The sequence below is a fragment of the Chelonia mydas genome, chromosome 12 (genome assembly GCF_015237465.2).
Source record: "Chelonia mydas isolate rCheMyd1 chromosome 12, rCheMyd1.pri.v2, whole genome shotgun sequence".
NCBI lineage: Eukaryota > Metazoa > Chordata > Testudines > Cheloniidae > Chelonia > Chelonia mydas.
The window spans coordinates 11219627-11243924 of record NC_051252.2 but is presented as its reverse complement, the minus strand read 5'-3'; the positions used below and the strand labels follow the sequence as shown (position 1 = coordinate 11243924).

The 24298-nt window shown below is 43.4% G+C and overlaps 1 protein-coding gene across 3 annotated transcripts in view; it reads left to right on the top strand.

Annotated features, from left to right (window-relative positions):
* Window positions 1-3781: 3781 nt before the first annotated feature.
* Window positions 3782-24298, top strand: part of SLC6A2 (solute carrier family 6 member 2) — a 114029-nt gene continuing 93512 nt past the window's right edge. Inside the window, exons 1-2 of one of the 3 annotated variants that reach the window (XM_027829689.3) lie at window positions 3782-3929; window positions 4355-4688. In XM_027829689.3, coding sequence (XP_027685490.2) covers window positions 4382-4688 — 307 coding nt within the window. In that variant the 5' untranslated portion in view covers window positions 3782-3929; window positions 4355-4381. Of the gene's footprint in view, window positions 3930-4046; window positions 4689-24298 lie in introns of those variants that run through there. The other 2 variants (XM_027829692.3, XM_043526259.1) reach the window with 2 other exon arrangements.

Sequence of the window (24298 nt, the reverse complement as noted above, 5' to 3'; positions counted from 1 at the left end):
TTGTTTTTTTTTGCCTTTCCCACAGCAGTTCCAGGACCTGGTAGGATGGAGTAGGTGGCTTAGATTATAATGTCACAAGTTAAGATGCAAAAATTGTGGTGGATGTCCAGTGCAGGAACTTGGTATGGAAGGGATACGGTTATCGAATAAAATGGATTGGAAATGGAAGTAAAAAGAAAGCATCCCATAAGGGATCTGAGTAAGAAAGGGACTAAAATTCCTATGTCTCATGCAGCAGGGAGCCAATCCTCTGCCTGCTTTTTTAACTCCTTAAACCTCTTAAAAGGGGAGGGCGATGGGGGTCTCACCAGCAGGATGACTGGCACCAGTTTGGAGATTCTGTGGAAATGATTAGGAAAATGATGATGGCCTGCATGGTACAATTTATTGCCAAGTATTACCAGATATTTTAAGTGTATAAAGTTGGCCTAATGAAACTACAGCTATTGCCCCTGACTTTCTTGCAGCGTGGCCAGACAATGAATGATTCAGCCCTGGGATACATCGGACCCCAGCATCTAAATGTCTCTTTGGTCAGGGAATTAGAGTGACACAAAACATCCCAAAGCCCCTGCTTCATTTTTGAGGTGAGGAAAGGCTGAAGTACAGCTCCCACAGGCAATTAGTGCTAGCTAGGAAGGGCTTAGAGTGGTCAGGACATCTACTGATGCAGCATCTCTTGGGGACCCTCCATTAGGTCCTAAGTTAAAACTGTCTTCCCTGAGCAGAACCCTCAAGGAAAACATTGGTTTTGCCCTTCAAGACTTCAACCTCCTCACACCCACCCCTGTTCAATCTCATCCCAGCTTGCTATCTGTACTGATCTTTCCTCAGCAATTCGTTCTGTTCTGGAACACTAAACACTATTCTGTATTAGTAATTAAGTTTCAACTTTTGCAATATTCTTCTTCCTTCCTGTCCTAAATTTGGTGGCTAGGATTGCTATGTGCAACTTAAACAGCTGCCGCCTTCCATCCCAGAGGTGTCTCCATTTACCGTCTGTATAAGATCAAACTTGTAAAGGAATTTAATATCTTTGGGGATGAAAGGCAATGTATACATAAGGTATTCTTATTTCTTTTGTTCCTTCACATTAACTGCTTTTTATCTATAAAAGTTTTGGTTCTAGAGTGCAGGAGACAAGCTTCATCTCCATTACAATTTTAGTTGCAGTTAGCCTTGTGTTATTACCCGTTGACTACCTGCAAAGTCATGATCATTTGGGAGGTATCCAGTTTAGTTACCTAAAATGTTAGGTGGCAGGTATGTTGCATTTACACAGTGTTTGTCATGTTCTTTTTGAGCAGCTGGGCCACATGAGGGATAACAGCCTAGTACTGCCTCTAGCTAATGTAGTTAGTTCTTTAACTCCAGTGGGAGACGTCTGTGCTATGTTGATAGGCCATGGATTCAGACCCTGCCGACAACCCACATTGTGGGGCTTCACACAAGCAGATAGCCCAGCTGCCTCAGTGGAAATTTGGAAGCATAATGCTAAATCTAGACTGCTCTTATGCCAACGCAAGAGGGTTTTCTCCAAACATTAGAGATCTCAGGGCATCTCTAACTTTGAACAATTAAGGCCAACTTGTAAGCAACCAATGGCATTCAACCATCTGACGCAAACAAAACCCATCCCAAGATATGCCCTAGCTCAGAGTAACATGCAACTAACCGCCTGCCATCTTGCTCTGCCCCACTGAGGTTTCTTACCACACTTAGTATTCCCTTTTCCTGCCCGTAACTCAAACAGCTGTCAGGCCCCATTAGGCATAACAGGATCCAGACAGATTCAAGATTAAGCAAGTTTTTAAAAATCCAATTGAGACTTTCTTACCTTGAGGGTGCAGCAGATATTACATTAGCCAGATTGCCCACACTTTCCATGTAAGAGCAATTATCACATATATTGAAAATAAGTGGGGGCTTCCTGGATTCCCCTCCTACCCCCCACAATCTCATTAGAACCAAGATCACCCCCCCACCCTTCCAATTCCCCTTTGTGGGAAAAAAGGTGTTCCCATCTGCTCCTAGCAAGATTTTATCTTGTTTGTCCGGAAGGGACCAGCCAGAGGGACAGTAATTCAATCACGTGGAGAGAGGGGAGCCGGGGTTTAAAAGCTCCTTGGTGGATCACCCGCAGCTTCTGCTCCAGGAGACGTTTCCAGTCCCAAAGAAAAGAAGGACTAGTGTGGTAGACTTCAGGGAGAGCGATCCCTCCTTCATTACTGCCCCCAGCCCCCCGGCTGCCAGGACATAGGACAGAGACCTTCTCAGGGCCATCTGGTGAGTTTGCCCGCATGTTTGCTTCAGGGCACTGCAAGGTGGGGTTGCGAGTGCAGTTTCTTTATGTCTAGATTTGTGTTTATCCCAAGGTGCAGATGCTCCTAATTGAGGGGGGAGGGGGTTGTGCACGTGCTGACAGTTTTTGGAGAATGTGTGTGCGTCTAGAGGAGGTGATTGTTTCTAAGGCAGCAGGTGCTGATAGGTTCTAGCTGTGGTGTGAAGTGTGTGTATGAAGGGCAGGGTGGTGGTTCCCAGGAATTTGTGTCTGGTGTGTGCACACGGGATGGAGCGTTCACAGGGTGCGGGCCATGGGGAGGTGTGTGGGGCTTGGCTGTACTGGCATGGAGTCAGTGTGCCCCATCTGTATAGCTAGTGTGTGTGCGTAGAGGGCAGTGTTAGCGTATGTAGGCTCTATAAAGGCTAGGGGTGTGTGTGTGTGTGTGTGTGTGTGTGTGTGCGCGCGCATATGATGGAGTCTTTACAGTAAAGTACTGCATGGGGCAGCATGTATATCGGCAGCATGAGCAATATGTCTGGGGGGTTGTGTCAGGAGGGGGGAAGGAGTTGTGTGTGTGATTTATTCAGCCAAGCTGAAGGCAGGAAATATGAATATCTGGGTGCCATGTGCCCACAGTGTGCTCTAACTCTAGAGAGTTTCCACAAGCGTAGAGTTGCTTTACCTAGATCGGGGGTCAGAGCCAAGGCACAGCTAAGGCTCAGGAAGGCTGCCAGCTGTGTGATCTGGGATGAGGGATTTCCATTCCCGAACATTACCCCTCTCCTAACTGGGTTCCTTTCTCACCTTCTGAGCTCAAGGAGGCACCTGAAACGCCTTGTCAGGTCATGCTGGCGGATGGCACTGGTGGATTATAAATCAATTCCAAATGCAGGCGCAGGCCCCCCCCTCACAAAGGCTAGAATAGTACTGGGGGCCCCACGCATGAAAGCAAGTGGGCCTGCAACCTGACCTGAAGTTAGGCCGGGGCGGTGGCTGCTTAGTAGGATCACTGGGGAAAAGGCAAAAAAGTTGGACCCTGCCAGTGTTTGGCCGCTACCCCCAAATTCCACTGCCTAAAGGGAGACCAAGTCTAGCCACTGCTCTGGGGGGAAGGAATCATACACACCCCCAGATCCTGATGACAACAGGTCAGCTCTGGAGAACCCCCTGGATTCAGACAATTTTAGGCCCCTAGTTCTGTCCCCTAATTCTGCTCTTCTTACACCAAAGCAGCAGGGCTGGAAATACCCTGATCCGGGGGTGCTGCCAGCCATTGAACCAAACTGCAACCCTGGTGTACCAAGCCAGCACCCCTCGCCCCAGCACCTGCCCCCCGACCCAGCCAGTGCCGGGGCCCGCACATTCTGCGGGCGAAACGGGGACCAAGTCTGCCGGCCCCTGCTCCGGGGCGGGGACCCGGCCGCCCAGGCACCCTGGCGCCACAGCGCTACCGCCCCCCTCCAGCGCCGGCTCCCCCCGCGACCCCCCATTGCCCTGCTCAACCCCGCGCCGCCAGAGCAGCGGAACCTGCCTCTGCAGCGGGCTCCGGCAGCCGAAAGTTGGCGGGCTCCAGCCGGGCAGCGGCCCGAGGCGGCGGTGGGGGGCGGCCGGGGGCGGAGACGCGGCGCTGGGCTCTGCCCGGGCGGTAGGACCGGGCGCGGGGCGGCGCGGGCGTAGGGAGGTTTGACATTTTCAGGTGCAAGGGGAGTGGCTGGGGCTGTTCCCTATTTAGCCAGCGGGACGTGGGGAGCGGGGCAAGGAGCCGGCAGCGCCCCGCGCCAGGGACCCCTCGGCGGAGGCGGGTGGCCTGGGCGCCGGTCCCGCGCCTCACCTAGGGGCTCGCCGCCAGCCTGGCCGCAGGTGCCGCTCCTGGGCCCCGAGTTTGTGACTTGGGCTCCCCCAGCAGCCCGGAGCCGAGGCTCCGTCCCGTGCAGCCGCTCGGGATCCCCCCCCTCTCCCGGCCCATGTGCCTGCCTTATTACGGCTCCCCCAGCACCGCCGGGCGGGTGCGCCCAGAGTCGCCTCCCGTGGAAAGGGCACTTCCGTTCTCCCCTTCTCCCCCCCGCCCAGCTCTCCTTCTGGGTGCCCGAGGCGAGGATGAACAAGGCGATCCAGCCCGAGCGCAGAGTGTCGGCGGTGGCCCCGGTGCAGGACGGCTCCGGCCAGCGGCCGCCGCCGCCCAAGAAGGACGTGGAGCTGCTGCTGGTGAAGGAGCAGAACGGGGTGCAATACACCAGCAGCAGCCTCCTGCCGGCCGCCTCCAGCCTCCAGTACAGCGCCGAGGGGCAGCCGGAGCGGGAGACCTGGGGCAAGAAGATCGATTTCCTTCTCTCGGTCATTGGATTCGCTGTGGACCTGGCCAATGTCTGGAGATTTCCCTACCTCTGCTACAAAAATGGAGGGGGTAAGAGCACAATTTTACTGGGTCTTTCCCATCCCCAGGGCTAGAGCTTTTGCAGACCGCAGTGCTGTATTCACTTCCCAGAGTTTCCAAAGCTTTGCTTTTTTTTTTTTTTTTTGTACTGCAGGCTGACTGAAATCATAGCTGCGCTGTGGCTCTCTAGTCTCTCCTTAATGATCTGCAGTCACGGTCACTGGTTAATAGCGACAGGGCACGAGGGCAGGGAGCACACCCTCATCCCCCTAGAAACTCTGTTCCCTTCCTCGTAGCCTGCAGAGCATCAGCCCACAAGGTTCAGAGCTCCCTTGCCGTGTATTCCGCTGAAATCGATCAGATCGGAATTACGTCCCCCACCTCCCGCAGAGTAAAAGTTTTGAACTGATGCTACGACTTTCGGCTGCCACTTTAGTCTTTTAGAGCTGGTTTTACGTCAGGCTGCTTGTTTTTGCAAAAGATGTGAGTGGAGTGTAAGGGGGGGGGATACCTACGAACAGGAAAAGAGCATCTGGAAAAGTGGTAGCTTGGCCAGTGAGAGAGTTTCTGAGGGAGACACCGCTTTTGTTTTGGATTTGATTTCCACGATCCAGTATGCAGTTTGAGCGGGGTTTTGTTTTGTTTTGTTTTGTCTCCAGTGGGCAGAAGACTTGCCAAAAAATGGAAAACCCTTTCTGCACATCACTGGCAAAAACAAACCAAAAAACCCCACCTTAATTATATTCAATTCAAACAGTCTAGCACATCTATAGCAAGACCTTAAACACGAGGCCTCTTTCATCCCTGTGAAATTTAAGGTGCTGCTGGTAGTGATGCCCCTGCTCCCCCTCCCCACACACACACTATGCAATGGAGTAACACCATCTGTGGGTCCCTACAAATCACACCTAGAACAGACCCCATCTACCAGATGGAAGACTGTTTGCCTGAACGTTCAATGCTCTGGGTAGAAGGATGGCTGGATGGAAAGCATGTACTGTGACACACAGCTATTTATGTCTTGGTGATGTGGTTGCTTGGTGATAAAGACTAACGGTTTCACATTCGTAGCATAAAAAGTCTGTCTTTCCTATGAGAAAATACATGGTGCGGGAAAATCCCACTCAGTGTAGATAGCTGAAACTGAGTTGTGCGGTGGGTTATTGCACCTTCACTGTCTCTTCCTTGAAACTTAAGCTGATACCAGTAAAGGCTGGTACTTAAAAACTTAGCCTGCTTTTAATACTACCAAATATTTGGAGGGGGATCAGGTAAACCATACTCCTGCTACCCATACAGATGTGTGCCAGCTGTACAGAAACTGAAAAAAATAGCCCCCAAATATTCTTTGATTCAATCCAAGATAGCTCAGACACTCCACGATACTGTGGTGCCGCGCACTGCCCCTTTGTAAGGAAACAGGCAGGTGACCCTTGAGGTCTATTGCAGGTGTATCAACATCACTATCCATGCCATTCTACCTGTATGCGCCATTCGGAGAGCTTCTGTTTACTTGACATTCAGTGACCAGATTGTAGTTTATTTTCTGGGAGAGAGAGGCATAGTCCCTCTATTTTGTTATAGAGGAACAGAAAGAAGTAAAGTCTACAATGGTCAAACTCACTGCATTTACCCCATGATTCTGAGTCACTTCCAGTCAGATTCTTCCCTGTTCCCTGAGTAGCCTGCTACTAGTTCAGGCATTTGAGGGGGTGGGATGGGGGGGCAGGATTCTGCATCTTCCTGTGTGTTCATTCTAACTTCAGCCAGGGCAATTTAGACACCGCTAGCATGATTTTCTGGAAAAAAGTGGGAGATGGCAGCTGGTATTGTGCCTGGCTTTTTAGTGGATTCTGTCTCTTGGACCAAAAACTCTCACATGACCCTCTGATTTAGTCTTTGGGTTATATAATGTTAAGAAGTCAACCTCACTGTTGAACTCTCTGGAAATATGCATGGATGACAGATAGAGCTAGCGTAATCTCCTGTAGAGCACCCTGAGATCAGCCACTCGGAAGCTTTCACTCTTCCCACCAGCAGGAAAGTGAAATCAGGGTTATTGCTGAGAGGCCCCCCAGTGCTAACAGATTCTTCAGAAACTCAGAGCAGCGCTGCTCATTGGTCTGGAGACTGTAAACACTATTTTGCTGTCTCTGCTCCTCCACCTTCCTCCCTCACAGTCAGCCTTCCCTTTCCCCTTAACACATTCTAAGCAGGACAGCTCCTTCTGGCCCTGGAGCAGGTTTGTTTTTGTTGAGGAGGAAAGGATGGGTTGTCATTAATGCTCAGGAGTGTCAGCTTCTGAGAGGAGGGCAGTCACTTAGCCAGGGCTTTTCTTTAAGAGCTGTTCTCAGCATGGAAGATAACCAGGGAAGGGCTGCCTCAGAGCCTTGGTTAAACTGCAGGGCATAATCACAACTAGATATTGAACGTGGCTTGTCCGGATCTTTGCCCAGGGTCAGCAGTGTGTCAGCTAATTGTGTTCAGACATGGCACCGTTTCCTAGTACAGCTCAGGCCTGAGGAGTGGGAAACAGAACAACAGAGTGGTCTTGGCTACTACCTTCTATCAAGTCTCACTCGACTACAGTTATCTTTCTGGTATCTGAATGCTTTTCCATCCACCAACACCATGTTTGATATAGGCATTGGGCTTGCTTGGTTAGGAAGTAGAAGTCTGTGCCTCAGTGAGCTGGGCAGAGGAGACTAAGGGTGGGTGAACCTGCTTTAGGTAGTTTCAAGCCAGCTCAATACTTTGCCGGGGTGAACTTTGGCTACACATTTGGACATAGAAGGGTTCTTGTTCTACAGGTGTTTTCCCTGCAGTAGCAGAGTGCAACTCAATGCAGAGAAGAGGAATGCCTTCTGGGCTTCACTCCCTTCTCGCTATCCCAGAGAACCACAGGTGTTCTCAAAGGCTCGATTTGCAAATACAGCAGCGCCTGTGAAAGTTCCTATTGTAGGAGCAAAACAATGGCAACACTGCTTTTCTCTCACTGCTGCAGAGGAGAACGCCACTAGCATTTAGTGAGTTTTGCTGACTCAAATTTAGTAAAGAGTTTGAGCAAGGAGCATATAACTGCTGGCTTACACATCCATTCAGGAGATGTCACAGGCAGAGACACAAAAAAATGTGATTTGAAAAGCAACAAAAATAGGAAGTGATACAGCTATCAAAGTAGCTTTTGGTTTGGCTGCTCAGTTAGCCAGAGGTGCAGTATCCACTTGGATTCCTGGTGTTGGCGAACGCACCCATTGAATAAATGTCCAGAAACTTAAAAAAGGAATTAAAAAAAACCCCATTAATGGTTTCTGTTCTCCTTTTGGTGTTTATAAGGGTCTTCTTAAAGGATCTGACTTCACAGGAGAAAGAGGGAAACTTTCAATCCACAGAGTGTGCTGAGATCTACGAAGTAAACAAACGAAGAGCTAGAGCACATTCTAGCACTTGTAGACAAATGTGACTAAGGCTGATGTTCCTATAGTCGATTGCTGCGAGAGAGTGGCCTGCAACAAGTTCTCTCAAATGCCAAGACAGAACTAACCGCTCTGTTTTTCTTCTTACGGCTATCTGTGATTTTTGAATTCAGAGTACCATGTGATATATTGGTGAACAGAATTATATTCCCATTCCAAAATCTATAATCAATAAGGCAATATTAGGGGCTCACTGCAAACAGGAACATCCAAGCACACGAAAGATCCTTCCTGAAAGCGTTATGTGGAAGAAAATCCCCCTATTACAATAGGAAGGGGGGATGCTGTGTGAGTGCTGTCTGGGTTCCTGTGTTACTCTGAATAGGTTAGACATTGTCAATGAAAACACAGCGCACTAGAGCCTTTCCAGACTTGTAAAGATTAAGTTGTTCATGATGTCGAAGTGAGAGCACTTGTAGGAAGCAACATGCTTTTTACAGGAGGGAAGTCTGAATACACACTGGACTCACCTCATTCAAAGCAGAACGTTACAAGGATGTGTATGTATATACATACCCAGATCTTATTAGCAAATCCTTGAGTTCCTTTGTCAGGCAAACTTCAGGGGCTTTCCTGTGTAAGAACTGGAGATATGGCCCTTTGGGGATAGAACCTAAAGTTCCACACAAAGGCAATTTCCATTAGCTTGAATGGGAGTAGTGCACATGCAAGGAGTGCGGGGTCATATCATTGGTTGCTAGTTTGTCACAATGTGCAAGTTCATAAACTGCATCACCAGTGTTAAAAATAAATTAAAAAAATCTGTTTCTGTTTTTACCAGCTTCCAATAAAATAACAACAACAAATAGTAAGAAGGACACAGTAGCATTAGACTGTTAAATGAACAGCTAGAAATATCTGTTTTTGGCATATCTTGTGGAATTACTCCAGTGGGATTTCTGCACATAGAGGATAGAATGTAACCCTGCCTGAGCAACTGTGGCTCTCAAAAATATCCTTCAACAACTCATTAAAAAGCAAAGCAAAACAAAAAAAAACTTTAGCGAGATTTTAAAAGTTTGAGTGTTCATTTTTATTTTGCTTACCTTGCAGGTAAAGACAGCATTCGATGTCTGCCAGAGTTTCAGTTTGAAACAGGTCAAAGATTTATTTAAGAGGAAACTTTTAGTTCAAATACACTGGTCCTGATCCAGCTTTCAGTCCTGCACTCAGTGAAATCAATAAGGCCACTGTATATTCTAAACTAATTTACTCTGTGACAGCAAAAATTACATACAGATACTGCAGCTTCTGGCAGACAGACAAAATGATACTGTAGAGCTGGGAGGTCCTTGAATGTTTCCACAATAGTTTGGGCTATCAGCTGTTATTGTGAATTATTTGTACTTCACTAGTCTTCACAACACAAAAGAAAACTACAGCTTCCAGTAGGTAAAGTGTGAAATGCCTTGCTATCAAGTATGCCAGTTTTCACTGATTTTCATACTCTCATAAATTCTTAAGCCTTATTAGAACTAACTTCTCATATAAACCTCTGGCAAGAGGTTTTTTTTAAAGCAGTTCCTGGCTTTATTTGTGTATCTAGGGGTCTGATCACCCCTTCCTGGATCAGGCAATATCACCGTACTTAAGTCAAGTCTGATGCCTGACCTCTTCTACATTTCTCGTGAGCTTGCATTCAATGGGCGGTTTTCCCTGAGTGAGGATTGCCAAATAGAGCCCTGAAGAGTTTTCCAGCACAGCTAGTAGCTTTAGAATTAGATTCTCAGAAACTTGGAATAGGATTTATATTGGTAGTTTAGAATGTATCTAATATCCCACACTGATGCCAAATGAAGTTGAGCAACTACATGCTGAGTAATGCCTGGTATGATTAATTGGTGTACTCCTTGTGGGTGTAAGGTGATACTTTGCATTAATTAAAAGAGCAATAACATATTATTTTAATATTCATTCATTTTTAAAGTTTTCTTGCAGTTTGTAAACAAAATGAAATGTGACCCACCATCTAGAATATTTTGAATTCAGATTTATAAAAGAAAAGACTTGTTACACTATCATGCACTTTTCTTTGTGATCCGAACTACTTGGTAAGACTGACCATGTTCAAACTTTTTATTAGGAAGCATGTAATTGTCAGATTAGTCACTAGATCCTTATTATACCATAAGACTCAAATTAAGCTTTTCATACATTCACAAAAAAGCCACAGAAACATATTTTAACAGTTCCTTGGATATCATAATAGATATATTTTAATCTCCTCAGAGACACTTTTCCTCCTCAGTGTTTTAGACTAACAGATTTCCAGGACTGTACCTATCTATGTTTGGTTCAAAACACAATTCACCAACAATCACTATATTTTAGCAGAGAAATGCAGCACACCATTAAAAACCTGATTATCCTACTTTCTGTGTCACGTGACAGTAACCTATGGAGTATTGTCTTTTTGTGTTCCCTTGAAATTATATAATCAACATCTCAAGTAATTTCAGTCAGTTTCACTGAAAGCTCTACCCTGGAGTGGGCCTCATTGAGCAATAAAAAGTTTGGATTCAAATGTAGTGGTTACGTTTGGTTTCCTAATACAGAGTATCCAAGTTTTATTAGCAAAGCTGTGTCAAGCCAGTGAACTCCCATAGATCCTTCAAAACGTTATGCCTGGCCCTCTCTGCAATGTGTTCATAAGCCTTTGGTCCCAATGTATCGTGGAAATGGCAGATTTGAAAAAGATCAGATTAAGGGATTGCAGTGTCCCCACCACATGACAACATCCCCTTCTTTTCAGGGCCACAGGACCACTTCTTCATTCCTCAGCCCCTGAGCTAACCAGCTTTGCACCTAATAGAATACTGGTCACATGCTTCTCACAAACTCCCTGCTGCTTCTCTTCCACTTGACCATCAGTCTTGCTACCTCACCAGAATGGTGCCCCAGAATTGCCGTGTCCCAGGCCCAGGTCTCGTGGGGTTATAGGTCCGTGTGGCCCTGCTTACTTGATTTACATCAGATACTTAATAAATGTTACCAGTATATGAGAAGGAATAACTAATTCTTCCTGTCTCAAGAGATCAAATCCCTACTTATTCTAAATTGAGTTTCTGACTTTTGAGTTCAGGGTTCTATGAAATCTCATAAATGACAAGATACTAGTAATACAGTCTTACTGACCCCAAATGTTCAAAAATCTTGAGTCAGGCTCACAAAAAAAACGTGAGATTGGCTTTAAAATCATGAGATTATGTAAAAGTAATAGATATGCCTTCTGCTTTTTTGAGTCTTTAGGGTGCACGGGGGGGTCACATTTTGAAGCTTTCTCCACAGTCATGAGAGCTAGAAGTTTAATTTCGTTCTTAAAGGAAAAGTATCACATATCCACTTGACTCCAGGAGCTGGGGCCTTAAGGAAAAACAATCATGAGACTCGTGACAAATTCATGAGAGTTAGCAACACTGGTAATATAAACTTCCAGCTAAATCGCCTCTGAATTGAAAACGTGCATCTTCGTGAACAGCTTCCAGCAGGCTGCAGTTTGATGTTCAACAGCAGGTTAATGGTAGTGAAATGTCTTAGGGCTATATCCTATTCAGGATTATCCTGAGGTCAGTGAGAGTGAGTAAGGCAGACCAGATTTGCCACTAATAAATCCTTTTTTGTGATCTGTTTGGATAGAAGCCCCAATCCACACTCCCACAGAAAAAGAAAATGGTTTTCTAGGAACTACAGAAGGTGCTTAACACCCTTCCTTAATGCAGTGCTTGCCATATAATAAACAAGGTTAGTGTTACTGTTGGCAGATTAATCAGTTCTGCTGACAGAATGCAGATGTCCCTTTTTAACAGTGCTGAATGGGACTGAAGGAACAGATCATGCACAATTAAGGATTAGAAATCCATTGATACAATTTCAGTAGCATCTACTGCAAAGATGGGCAAAACAGTACCACATCACAATTAAAGGTGGGTGTCCTTTTGAAAGGTTTGATTCATGTTTTCATTTTCATCCCCTTGTGCTTCTGCTTGTTCTATGTGGAAACGGAAGTGCTGAAGTATCACCAGAAAGCCTGTTCTCACCATATTTCTAGTTTATCTGAAGAGGGAAGTTCTAAAAGTGACATTAGAAAGCCTTCTCTTGTAAGTATAGCAGCCTAATGAAGCAGACCCAGGAGTTCAGTGTAGTTTGGTTAAGAATCCTAATTTTTGGATACTTATCCAAGCTGAAATGCCAGACCCATTCTCTCACTGATCTCTGTTTAAACTCTTATTGAACTCAGTGGGAACTATAGAGGCAATGGAAAGCAGAAAAGACCCTTAATGAGAATAATCAACAGACCCTTTTCACTGCACCTGCTGAAACATTTGTAAGAGACAGCTGAGGGAGGGAATTCATGCTGGTCTACACACAGTTTTTGACCAGTTTAATTATTTCAGTAAAAAATAAGTCACACCCCTAAGAGAAATAGTTATATCAATACAATGTGTAGTGTGGATGAAACTATATCCATATAAAGATGGTTATAGCATTATAGACTATTCTGCTCTCCATACAATATATCGATATAAAGCACCGTTGTACTTATATAATTGTTGGAACTCTGCACGAATACAAAATTTGTGTCCGCATCTGATCTGCAAAAATGATCCATGGACATCCACAGATTTGCAGGTTTTTAGGTATACAATTTGGATCTGCATCCATCTACGATCTGCAAAAAATGGTCCACGGATGCGGATATAAAGTGAATATCTGGATCTGCAGGGCTCTAATAAATTGTTTACACACAAAGGGGTGGGGGAGTGAGGCTTGAGAGGGTTGTACTATTTTAACTTGTGTTTAGATAAGCCCTGATAGAAACTATGATTAGAATCAGTCTGTCATACACTGGTCCACTTGCTGCAAATTTTAATGCAGGCAAATGTTTCAGAGCATTGCAAATAGTTTTAAGAAGCATGTTTTCATCCTTCCACTGCCTAGTGCTTCTGCACTGTTCCCTAAGTTAGAATAGATGTTCCATATTAAAGGCATCAGGCCAACATTTCCCAAGCTTGGCTGCTTAAAAAAATCAGGCACCTGAATCCTTATTTTAGGCACAAAATCTTATTTGTAGAGGTTAGGGTGACCAGATGTCCCAATTTTATAGGGACAGTCCCGATTTTGGGGCCTTTTTCTTATATAGACTCATATCACCCCCTCCCCCCCCCCCCCCACCCTCCGGTCTTGATGTTTCACACTTGCTGTCTAGTCACCCTAGTAGAGGTGTTGAACATTCACTGCTCCCACTGAAATCATTGGAGAGACTATGATGACTGAGCTTCAATTGCTCAGCACCTTCAGGCCACTTATGTGCCTGGATATAGGATCCGTCTGCCTAGCTTTAGCCTTTTGAAAGCAATGGCCTTATTCCTTAAGCAGTAGGACCAGAACCACAGAAGGGAGCATTGCCTGCATTTGGATATGTTGTTCTTTTGTTATTTATTTATATCTTATGTTGGGAAGGTCATAGATGAGAACTTCTCAACTAATGTACCTTATCAGCACTATTCACTATTTTATTTTGTACTTATCTTTTCCCCCCTATTTTGTAATTAAATATGCTTTGCAGTGTCTCTCCTGAAGTATGACAGAGGTGACAGCACAATACTCTGAGATTTAGGGACTACACTTCTAAGGCTGAACCTGTCTGCCAGAGGACTGATTAAATACTTCTGTCTTACTCATTTTCATCCAAAAAGACATTTCAAAGTTTCCAGTGGATGAAATTCCATGAAACAAAGTGACATAAAATTCAGAAGTCAGGTAGAAATGGACAGTTAATTATCTTTTGCCACTCCTTAAGCAGTTCTTTATGATCAAAGCTCTCTGATTGTTGGGGAAGCGGTGCAGAAAGCTGCCTCCATTGTCGACATGCCTTTCGCAAGAGGATGCTAATTTCCAGTGCTCCCAATCTTTGTCTAAATAGTCATGAACACAATCATTTGCTTGCAAAATTATGGACAATTGCTGATGCTGTTCTCTTGACATGTATTAACTGGTTTGCTATTGTTTAGTTATTACTACTGTTTGAGTTCATATTCTACCCTTTAAGCATGTGTAAAATAGGAATCCATCACTATCAGACTATTATTAGAATTATATATGTATATAAGCCTCGCAGCCCACTCTGTTATAAAGTCTTTCCTTAGAACAAGCTTGTCACATCAGCATAACAAAGAAACCTTGGATCACAAGAGCTGCCTATTGGTTTGATTCTGCCCCACTGAAATCAATGGGAATACAGGTTTCAGTGCTAGAAGGATCGAGGTCTCACTCCCTTATAATTTTTTTTTATCAGCGCTTTTGGGGTGGTGGTGGCAGGAATAGCCCTGGATTTCCACACATTGAAATTAGGAGCAGAGTGATTAAAGAACCACATCTTACTACAGCATCCTTAGGTTGACTAACAGTTTTGTGTGTCATTGATGTGCTGGGAGTACAGCTGGTAGAAAACTGCATAGGATTCTTCTTCATGTAAGCCTGCAGAATTGTTTGAACCCAACAGCTGGCCTTCTGGCCCATCAAGGGCATGGAAAAATGTATGCTATTTACGTTGTCAATGAACCAATGAAATAAGCTTTTATCCTGAGTTGATCACACCTAAAGAAAACAATAATCAGAGGTTTGCTTAGGACGTTTTTTAGAATGGGTCCAGTGTGGTACTACTGAAGGGGAAAATGTCATTTTAAATGCAGGGGAAAAGGAAGGACTGGCATTCTTCTCTGATAGTCTCGTATTCTATAGAGCAGTGTAACAGACCAAAACTTTTTCAGACCACAAGGTGGAGCAATAAAACCTTACAAACGGATAATTAATGTAAAGTCAATGTACTGTATTTAAATAGCCAGATGATTAGGAGCTCAGACAACTGTATAATAATGAAAATGGTCTTTCACAACTGGCTCTTTTTCTTGGATCTTCTGACTCACTTAATATATTAGGATATTCTAGGAATGGCACCTTTCAATGCTGCCTAATTGCACCAATGAGCTGGCTTTTGCAGTAATGGTGATGGGAACACTTTGCAAAAATGGACAGTGTGTCGCTCAAATTAACCTGCCATTGGTCCATTTGAAACAAGGCTAACATAAAAGTGGAGGCATGTCCCTTTATTGGAAGGAAGGAAAAGGGCAGGGATTATTTCTCAGAAGGGTTTAAATCTTCGAGGGCCTACCTGTGCAACCTTACAGAATGGTTTTAAATATGGACAGTGAACAATCCACATTTCCATATTACATTCACTACTGCAATCCTAGAACACAGAACCATAGCCTGTATTTTTTACAACATTAAAACTTGCATCCCCCTCTCACCAGGTCTCAAAGTCTGATCCTACTTGTGCATGACAATCTTTCAAACAGCTGGGGATACAAGTTAAATGTTTGCTTTGATGAGAGAGAACCGTTAAATAAGTTGGAGTAATTACAATATTAGAAATTTTCACACAAGTGTTATAGAAACACAAGGATCATAAGTCACTAGCTGAATCAGAACTACATTTGTTACCTGACTTTCATCAGGACACGGGACTGCAACTCGCAATGGTTGTTCAAAGAGATTGATCCCTTAGGAGGCTGAAAAGCTTTTGTGCCCTGCTGTTAAGAGATTAGTAATGATACCATGGATGAAATTGCTTCATAGGCATATTTTATTTTAAGATTAATGACAAAATCAAGGAATTTCATGTGCTAAGGGATGCATTTGTCTCTTATCTAAAGAGAAGTGAAAGGCTCCAGTACATGAGATCACTAGGGAGGTTGTTGAGGAGAACGCGACCCTTCAGGATTTTATTTTTGGGAATGATTTGATAGTTTGTAGTTTCTCTGTAATTTGTTACTTGTACATATGTAGCTTCATATTATTAGTTTAAAATCCATAGATCCATGTTCTTGTTCTTATTTGTAAAACACAAAGGAGAAATCTTATCCCCAAGGAATTCAATGCAAGCTTTTCATCAGGGCCAGGATTTCACCCCAGGTAGCTGACTTGGATATCTGAAGGACTTTTGAGTAGGCAGACTTCCAGAGGAGAAACTGAGGAAGACAATAGAAAAAAGTCTCAGTACTAAGCTGGTGTAGAAGATTTTCACTTTGTAAGAGCAAGTCTTCACTCAATACTATGCCCTATAAATAATATTAGATTTGTATAAATTGTGGTTCTCGTTAAAGGCACTAGATTTAAACGGACTCTATAAAGGTCATGTTATGGTCTATGCACCCCTGCAGGAGCATAAGGCACTCCTTTCCTGCACTGCACAGGGCTTCCTTATCACAGATCACAGCACCCCAGGGAGAGCAGCCTCCATGGGGCTACTATTCACCGACCCAGGCAGATGGGTGGGGAGTGGATGGAGTTTTGACTCTCCCTCTGGTCTCCCACATGCCAGCCAGCACAGTGGAGCCAGTGCAGGGTGAAGTAACTTGTGCAAAGTATTCAGGGCTCTAAATGATCACCATTTTATCATGAGAATTATGATGCATTAGGGATTTTACCTAGAGTCCCAGCTCACTGAGACAAGTGACTAGGGAAGACTCTCCGCTTTCATTCCAAACTACAAACTTGTGATTGTAGAGGAAAGTCTGAAAATGTGAACCAAGTGCACCCGAAAGGATCAGAAGTCAAATAAAAATAACCCAATTTTTTTTAAAAAAATCTTGTGGTGTTAAGCAAAACTCTTGATTTTTCCAGGACCCGATTCATACCTTTTTGAATGTTGGTAACACTGGGTATGTGGCTGGTGCAGATTACTTCTCCCCTGAAGCAAGTAGGGGAAGTCCGGGATCAGACTCTCTGATTCGCAATTTGGTCCCTCCTGATTTAGTCGTGGAGTCACAATTGTGCATTGCCTCTTACAAAGGGTTGGTGACAAAGAATCTCTAATCCTAAATTAACAGATCTGGACATCTTAGAGTTCACTTAATTGTGTTGGTTTTTGTGTGTGTGTGTGTGTGTGTGGTTGTTTTTTTTTTGCCCTACAATAATGAGGTATAAAGAGACTAGCAGTAATAACGATCAATGAGAGGTTTCCTTTTTCTGCTGCACAACACAGTCCAAAAACTACCCAGGCAACATGGATTTACTGTAGCGTACTATGCAGTCATAGCATAAAACTTGCCTTCTGTTTTCTATGTAAAACCTTAGTTTGGAAATACCTTGCTTTCAAATGTTATTGGATCTTCATTTCATCTTAGCAGTGAGTTATTATGGACCCTGAGGTCATTTTCACATTCTTAGATGGAATTTCTAGCTAAGAGGCCATGGACACAGTGGCAGTGACAGAGTGAGTACTGGCGAATTTGGACAGAGGGGGAACTAGGCTTCTTTGTTTGTTGCTCATGGACTAAAAAAGAAAATCTATTAAATAAAACTGGAAAAAAAAAAAACCTTTGCTTCGAGCCTAGATAAAAGCTGGTGTGCCTGCTTTCTCCCCTCAGAAAACAAGTGGGCAGAGAAAAGATGAAGTTTAGTGCCTAGCTATTCTATTGCAACAGCCAGAATGGTTAAGCCAATGCAGGGATTATTGTAGCTTGCTGTGGTTTAGGCCAGAACCAAATTACTACCATTAATCCCTTTGGATGTGGGGATGGGACAGTGGCAAGAGAACTGGGCAATAGGGTTTCAGTGATCTAGTCTTCCTGTGGCAACTATTGGGGTGGTACGATTTACACAAGACTTTTTGCTGAGAACCATCCCATAAGGTGTAATTTAAGAATCTTTGGGATAGCTCTTCAAGGCAGGAGCATCATTTTATACATGCTTTGCATCTAGCATGTTGCCAGTGCTACCCTATCATACATAATAAATGGGGCTCCTTGAAGCTTTCCAATTGTGAGTGCTTTCAATAAAAATTGGCAATACTCTTGTGGAATTCTCTAGTTTCCCAAACAGCTCTACTTGAAGGGTAGTCGGATAAAGAATCCACAGCTGGAAGCTACTCTGATTCAGTGATTTTAAAATCATATAGTGATCTGAGCTGATAGTGCCTGAAATCTTTTAAAATAAATGAGAGAACATTTTTGTATTTTCCAAGGCAGTTTGGGCAACAGCAGCTGTTACTGCAATGGTAAATTGGGTGCCAGAATAATCCCTTATTTAAATCACTGCAGCCAGAGAGAGTTTACAAACAAATTAATTAAAATATTGTACCCTGTCCTAGCTAGCCTCACTTTAGTAAGGTATTGATTACAGTTAGCGAGCATACTTTTTACTTAAATCCAGTTGTACGAGGTACATAACTGTACCTTTTATGGGTTCTTAGCTCTATAACAAAAAATTATAATTAAACGGCAGATGTTTTTAATATTGGCAAAAAAATATGCACAATATTTGTTCAAGAGTGTGTTTCATCAGTTGCCCATACTGGTATCCGCAAAACCGTTGGTACGGAAGACTCTACTTAAAATGACAGAGCAAAACAGCACTTTGATTTACTGGGATTCTTACAGGTAGGAAATTATAACTATCATTCACTACTGAGACAGAATATATTCTGTTATATATTGGCTGATAGCAGAAATTTGCAGGATTCTGCAGTGCAAGGAGTGCAAGATAATATTTTCTGTACTAAGATATTACAAATAGACCTCGAGTAAAACCTGGAAGGACAGGGGGTGTTTTGGTTTGGTCATTCAGTCCAAAAATTGAACTTAAGATAGGATTAATCACTGAACAGTAGGACAAGTTTTAAGTGTACCTCATGATGTTTATACTTGCTCTAAAACTCTGCTAGAGAAGAATCATTTACCTCCCATTGGTTTGTACATTAATCATCTTGAAAGCTGCCTGACACTTGTCTAGAGCTGATTTAAGATGTCTTGAGCACTTTGCTTCACTTTGGTACAGTTATGAATCTCATGCTGCCTAAAAATGGGTACTGCATGCTCCCCAGAGAGTGCTTGCATTTGGGGTAGTTTTTTGTTTTGTCAAATAACTAAAGAAAACCTGGTGGGGGGGGGGGGGGGAGAAGTAGTCTTTAAATGTGGCTGCCTCCATGTGAAGTTGCCCTGAGAAAAAGAAACTACATTACTCCTTTAAGCTTGCAGAATGGCACAGTATTAAAAATACAGTCTCTCAGAATACAGACAGAATCTGACTGCCAGGCACAGGAGCATCAAGCTCATGTGCAAACAGGGCCCAAGATTTTTATCAATCATGTGGAAATATATCAAAACTCACTGCTGATATATTTTGCGGCTGACACACCGATTGGCGGAGTAGTAAATAATGATTCAGAGAGAGCAGGAGTACAGAGCAATCTGGATCAGTTGGGAAGCTAGGCCCATTCCAACAAAATGCCTTTTAAAATCCAGGGTCTCACACCTAGGAACAAGGAATGCAGACCATTTGGAACACAGTGACTCTGAAAAAGATTTAGGGATTGTAGTGGACAAGCAACAACATGCGCTCCTGGTGCGATGCTGTGGCAAAAAGGGCTAAAGTCCTTTGTTGTATAAACAGAGGAGTAGTGAGAAGAAGCAGGGAGGTGATTTTTCCTCTGTGTACAGTTTTGTGTTCAGTTCTAATCACATTTTTTAAAGGATGTTTTAAAACTGAAGAGTGTGCAGCAAAATAATCACAAAAATGATTTATGGGCTTAAAAAAAAGGGAAAAGTCTTATAGTGACAGACTTAAATAGCTCAATTTGTTTAGCTCATCAAAAGGAGGCAGAGGTGACTTGATTACAGTGTATCATGGGGAGAAAATACCAGGTACTAAAGGGCTCTTGATCTTGCAGAGAAAGGCATAAGAACCAGTGGCTGGAAGCTGAAGCCAGACAAATTCAAATTAGAAATAAGACACGTTTTTAACAGCAAGGGTGATTAACCATGGAATAAACTATCAAGGGAAGAAGCAGATTCTCCATCTCTTGATGTCTTCAAATCAAGACTGGATGCCTTACTGAATGGGAAGCTTTAGCCAAAAATAAGTTAAGGGGGCTCAATACAGAGGTAACTGAAATTTAATGGTCTGTGGTACATAGGCTGTCAATCCCTGCTCCATCCTAGTGCCCTCATGGATGCTAACCATGTTCTAAAGGGCTGAGAAGGGGTGGAAACCCCCAAAGCAGCTCCCAGAGCTGGCTAGATGCAAGCTGAGCTACACAGGAGCCCCCTCAGGACTAGCTCTCGCTAACTCTGGCAGAATTCACCCCGCAGGCATCCAACTGCATTGTGGCTCTTCCCCACTCTCATAGCACCCTCGGGTTTGCAGTATCTTGCCCTATGCATCTATGAACCATGTTTAAGTTTGCATGTTCCAGCAGAAGCCATCCCAGAAATGCAACGTTGACACTCCATTCTGGCCAAACAAGTGACATTTGAAGCATCAGTTTAATCTTTCCCCACAAGAGAGAGACAATAGAGGGCAGAAGCTCATTCCATGTGTACTACTTGTAATTTACCTGTCACGTTCATTTTTCGTAGGGAACCAAAGGATTTTCAAAAGTATCCAATGCTGGTCTAACTTGACTCCCATTGACGTCAAGGGTTAAGCTCCTAGCTACCCCAACGAGAGCAGATAGTTTTTTCAAAAACGCTCATCCTTGACCTAATGGCAAATGTATTCTCTGTACAACATCGTTCTAAACACTAAAACCATCGTGCTCTCTCTGGTGTGTGTATAGCATGATGCTTCGATTTTCCGGAAATATTTGTGTAATATTCTGACCAAAAGTCACACTTCTTAAAAAGCTAAAACACTACTTAGGGCAGTCAAGCAGCATTGACTACTGCACTTCGGGCACCTCCTACCAAATTTTCAGATGCTGCAGAGTCTTCCCCATGGCAACTGTGCAGCTCTTAAAATGGCCCACGAGTCACAGCCACATCCCTCCTCATTATGCCCTCTTTGACATTAGTACACAAAGCCCACTGAGTGAACAGAGCATTTCAGTAGAGAAGAGGAAAGCTGACAGTCTACAGTACAGTAGCTTAGTTTGCTCAATCTTCTATAGCTTATGAAAAAGAATATTGAGAGGTGACTTGATTAGTGTAAAAGTACATTCATAAGGAGAGAATAGCAGGTACTAAAAGGCTCTTACATTTAGCAGAAAAAGGCATAAAAACAAGAACCAAATGCTAGAAGTTATAGCCAGACAAATTCAAAATAGAAATAAGGCACACACTTCTGACAGTGAGGGTGAGTAACCATTGGAACAAACTATCCAGGGACTTTGTGGATTTGCCATTGCTTGATGTCTTCTAGATGCCTTTCTGTGAGATATTCTTTAGCCAAACATAAGTTATTGGCCTCAGTACATGTGTAACTGGGTGAAATTCTATGGTCTATGATATATAGGAAACCATACTACATGATCTAATGGTCCCTTCGAGCCTATGAATCTATGAATGGTGAAAACATTGTCTTGATTACTCTGGATTGAGACGAACAAATGCAGTCCCTCTGAGAGCAAACGAGAGAACTGTGACTAATATTCTGCATATGAATGGAAACAAAATGGCAGTTTCCTTAGCTCCCCCTTGCAGCAAGCAGGGACTCCTCTGCATCTCTTGTCATGTACATAGCTTCCTACGGAACACCACAGAAAATGACTGCTCAGTCCATCATCTTTCAATGGAAACCTAGTATACTAATATATAAGATTTTGACTTCTAATTTTTGCACCCAGTTACATGGGTCCATGGACTGAAAAAACAGCTCTTTTCTGTTCTAATCACCCACAAATGTTTCTTATCCACTCGGGGTGGGGGGAAGCCTTGAATTTGTTGTCCTTGATGCAGATTTGCTAATGTACAGGTTGACAAGTGTTTGCCTGCTGACTTTCCAAGATGATCCTGCAGCTTGTGTCTGGGGCTTCATTGGCTTCTCTCATTTACAGATGAACTTCTCTCTTAGACACTTCGCTGTACCGCAGGTGATTGCAAGGATATGCATCATGTTCCCTTTATAAGGGCACCTATGCTAATGCAGTAAGGTGATAGAATGGGGAAAACTGTACTAATAACTCTCTTAAGCCTGTAAGCATGTTCATTGGTAACTAGATGTTTTCAGAAGCCTAGCAGTCTCACTCTGAGCTGAGTTTTTAGTGCTGTGAACTTCCTTCAGCCTCCCCACCTCCAGTGCTAATTGAACATGAGTGATGGAAGAGAGATTTCCCTAAGGGATAGAGCTAAATGTTCCGCAGGCAGCCTTTGCTACACTTGACCGTTTTGGTATTTGTGACCTGGCTAAACTGGCCAGGTCACTTGCAAAGAGTCACAGTGCCAATGGAAAAATGTGGGCACAAATGGTGGCAGCTCGACTTTCAAGTCATTAAAGACTATGGGCTAATTTCATTCTTGAATGTAATTGTTAGAATTGACATCAACCCACAATCTAGGTGACTATAATTAAGGGGGTTATGTTATTGTGACAGTGATGCAGCTATGAGCTGGTATAATATGATCTCTGCAGCCCTGACAAACAATATTTTGGCCTTGTACAATCAAGTATAGATCCGAGGAGGGGAAAGGCCTTAAACACCTGGCCATACCCCTAAACAAGTAGCAGGGGCAGAGAGTCGAACAGGAATCTTTCTATACAGAAGTGCTGCAACTGAGGTTTTCTTCTAGTGTGTGCCTTACAAATTAGAGAAATCACCATACTGAAACAGAGCAATGCTCCATTGGGGCAAGTGCCATGGAGCTGGAAGTGGCCTACACCTGATGTTTAAGAGGAAGGTGGGTAGGGCACTAGCAGGATGTGACAGATGTGTCATCGTATGACACAATGCACTACTAGAAGGTGCTAATATACTATATGGTAATGAGTATAGTATAAGAATCTGCACAGAATAGAATACCAGACAAGCTAGACAATTGGTCTGTTCAAGTATGGGAATTGCTGTACGTTGTGAGGAAGGTGGCTGTACCAGGCACTATTTTTCATGTTGGCATGCTATGGAAAACAGAATTCGTACAATGCTATTAGTCAACAACTATGCTCAGTCATTTAAAGAGAATAGTTTTATGAGTTACTTTCACTTCCTAGCATTATGAAGTCTAAGCTGTCCTCCAAGATCTTCCATAAATATAAGTTAGATACCAGTGAAGCCTCTCCCCTCTTTCCCTCCTAGACTCATCTATATATTTTATCTGGAGCTAGTTCCTCATTTTAAGGCTCTTCCATCTTTCCACAAACCATCTCCATGGTGATCTGATTACTACATTGAGCCCTCCTCTACCTGAGAGAATTTCCCATTTCTGGACAGCTCTCCATTTTCCTCCAATGGAAAGACAGAGGAGGTAACTGGATTTGACCAAGATATTGCTGCCTTTCTTCTGACACTGATGTTATTTGTGCTTTTATGACACCCTTCCCTCCCCAACTGAGATCACTGGTGTATAACATACATGCAGTTATACTTGAAGATCCCGCTGAAGCTTCAGCTACCAGCACTGCTCCCATTACCACACTGTCATCTCCACTGGCTCTTGATCCTCTTCCTGGATTGCCTATGTTTTCTCAAACTCATGCTTTCTGCTTTGATTGCTCTTTAAAATTCTTGCTGAACCAAATGGGCCTTTGCTGCCCTTTTGGCTGTTCCTGTGATTATCTTTAAATTATACACCATTGTAAAAGGTGATCTTTTCATTAATTTATGTAAATAGGACCTTACTCAATGACTTAGCTATTACTTATGAATGAATCATGCTGCTCTGAGTGGCTGGATATATTTAACTCTCTTTAATATGTTCAAAATAGCTTCTAATGGGTCTCTTTAGCTCATTACTCTTACAACAGAAAGCAGAGGAGATAACGGAGTTTGTCTGGCGGAGATGTGGTAACCCTTTCTGTTACTACCCAGTGATCAGTGTTTAAAAATACACAGCCATAAGTAACATGGCAGTGGAAGATTAGCAACAGTGTATTTAGACTTTGAAGGAGGTCAGCCAATGAATTGCACTAAAACACTTCAGCCTGTTTATTCCCCCCCTTTCATTTGGGTGAAAGGAGCCCAACGATATCAGAAGTGTTGACCCAAAACTGAAAATGAGGGCATAAATTGACTCACTGATAAAATCAAGCAGAATTAGAGGGGGTTGTAGTAAGAGGGCTTCGTAAGAGATGCTATACATTACTCATTACCATATAATTTCATTCTTCGTAGAGTAAAAGAATAAGCTTCTGAGAAAAACCTACTAGCGTTCTTGGAAGGTGTTATGGTAT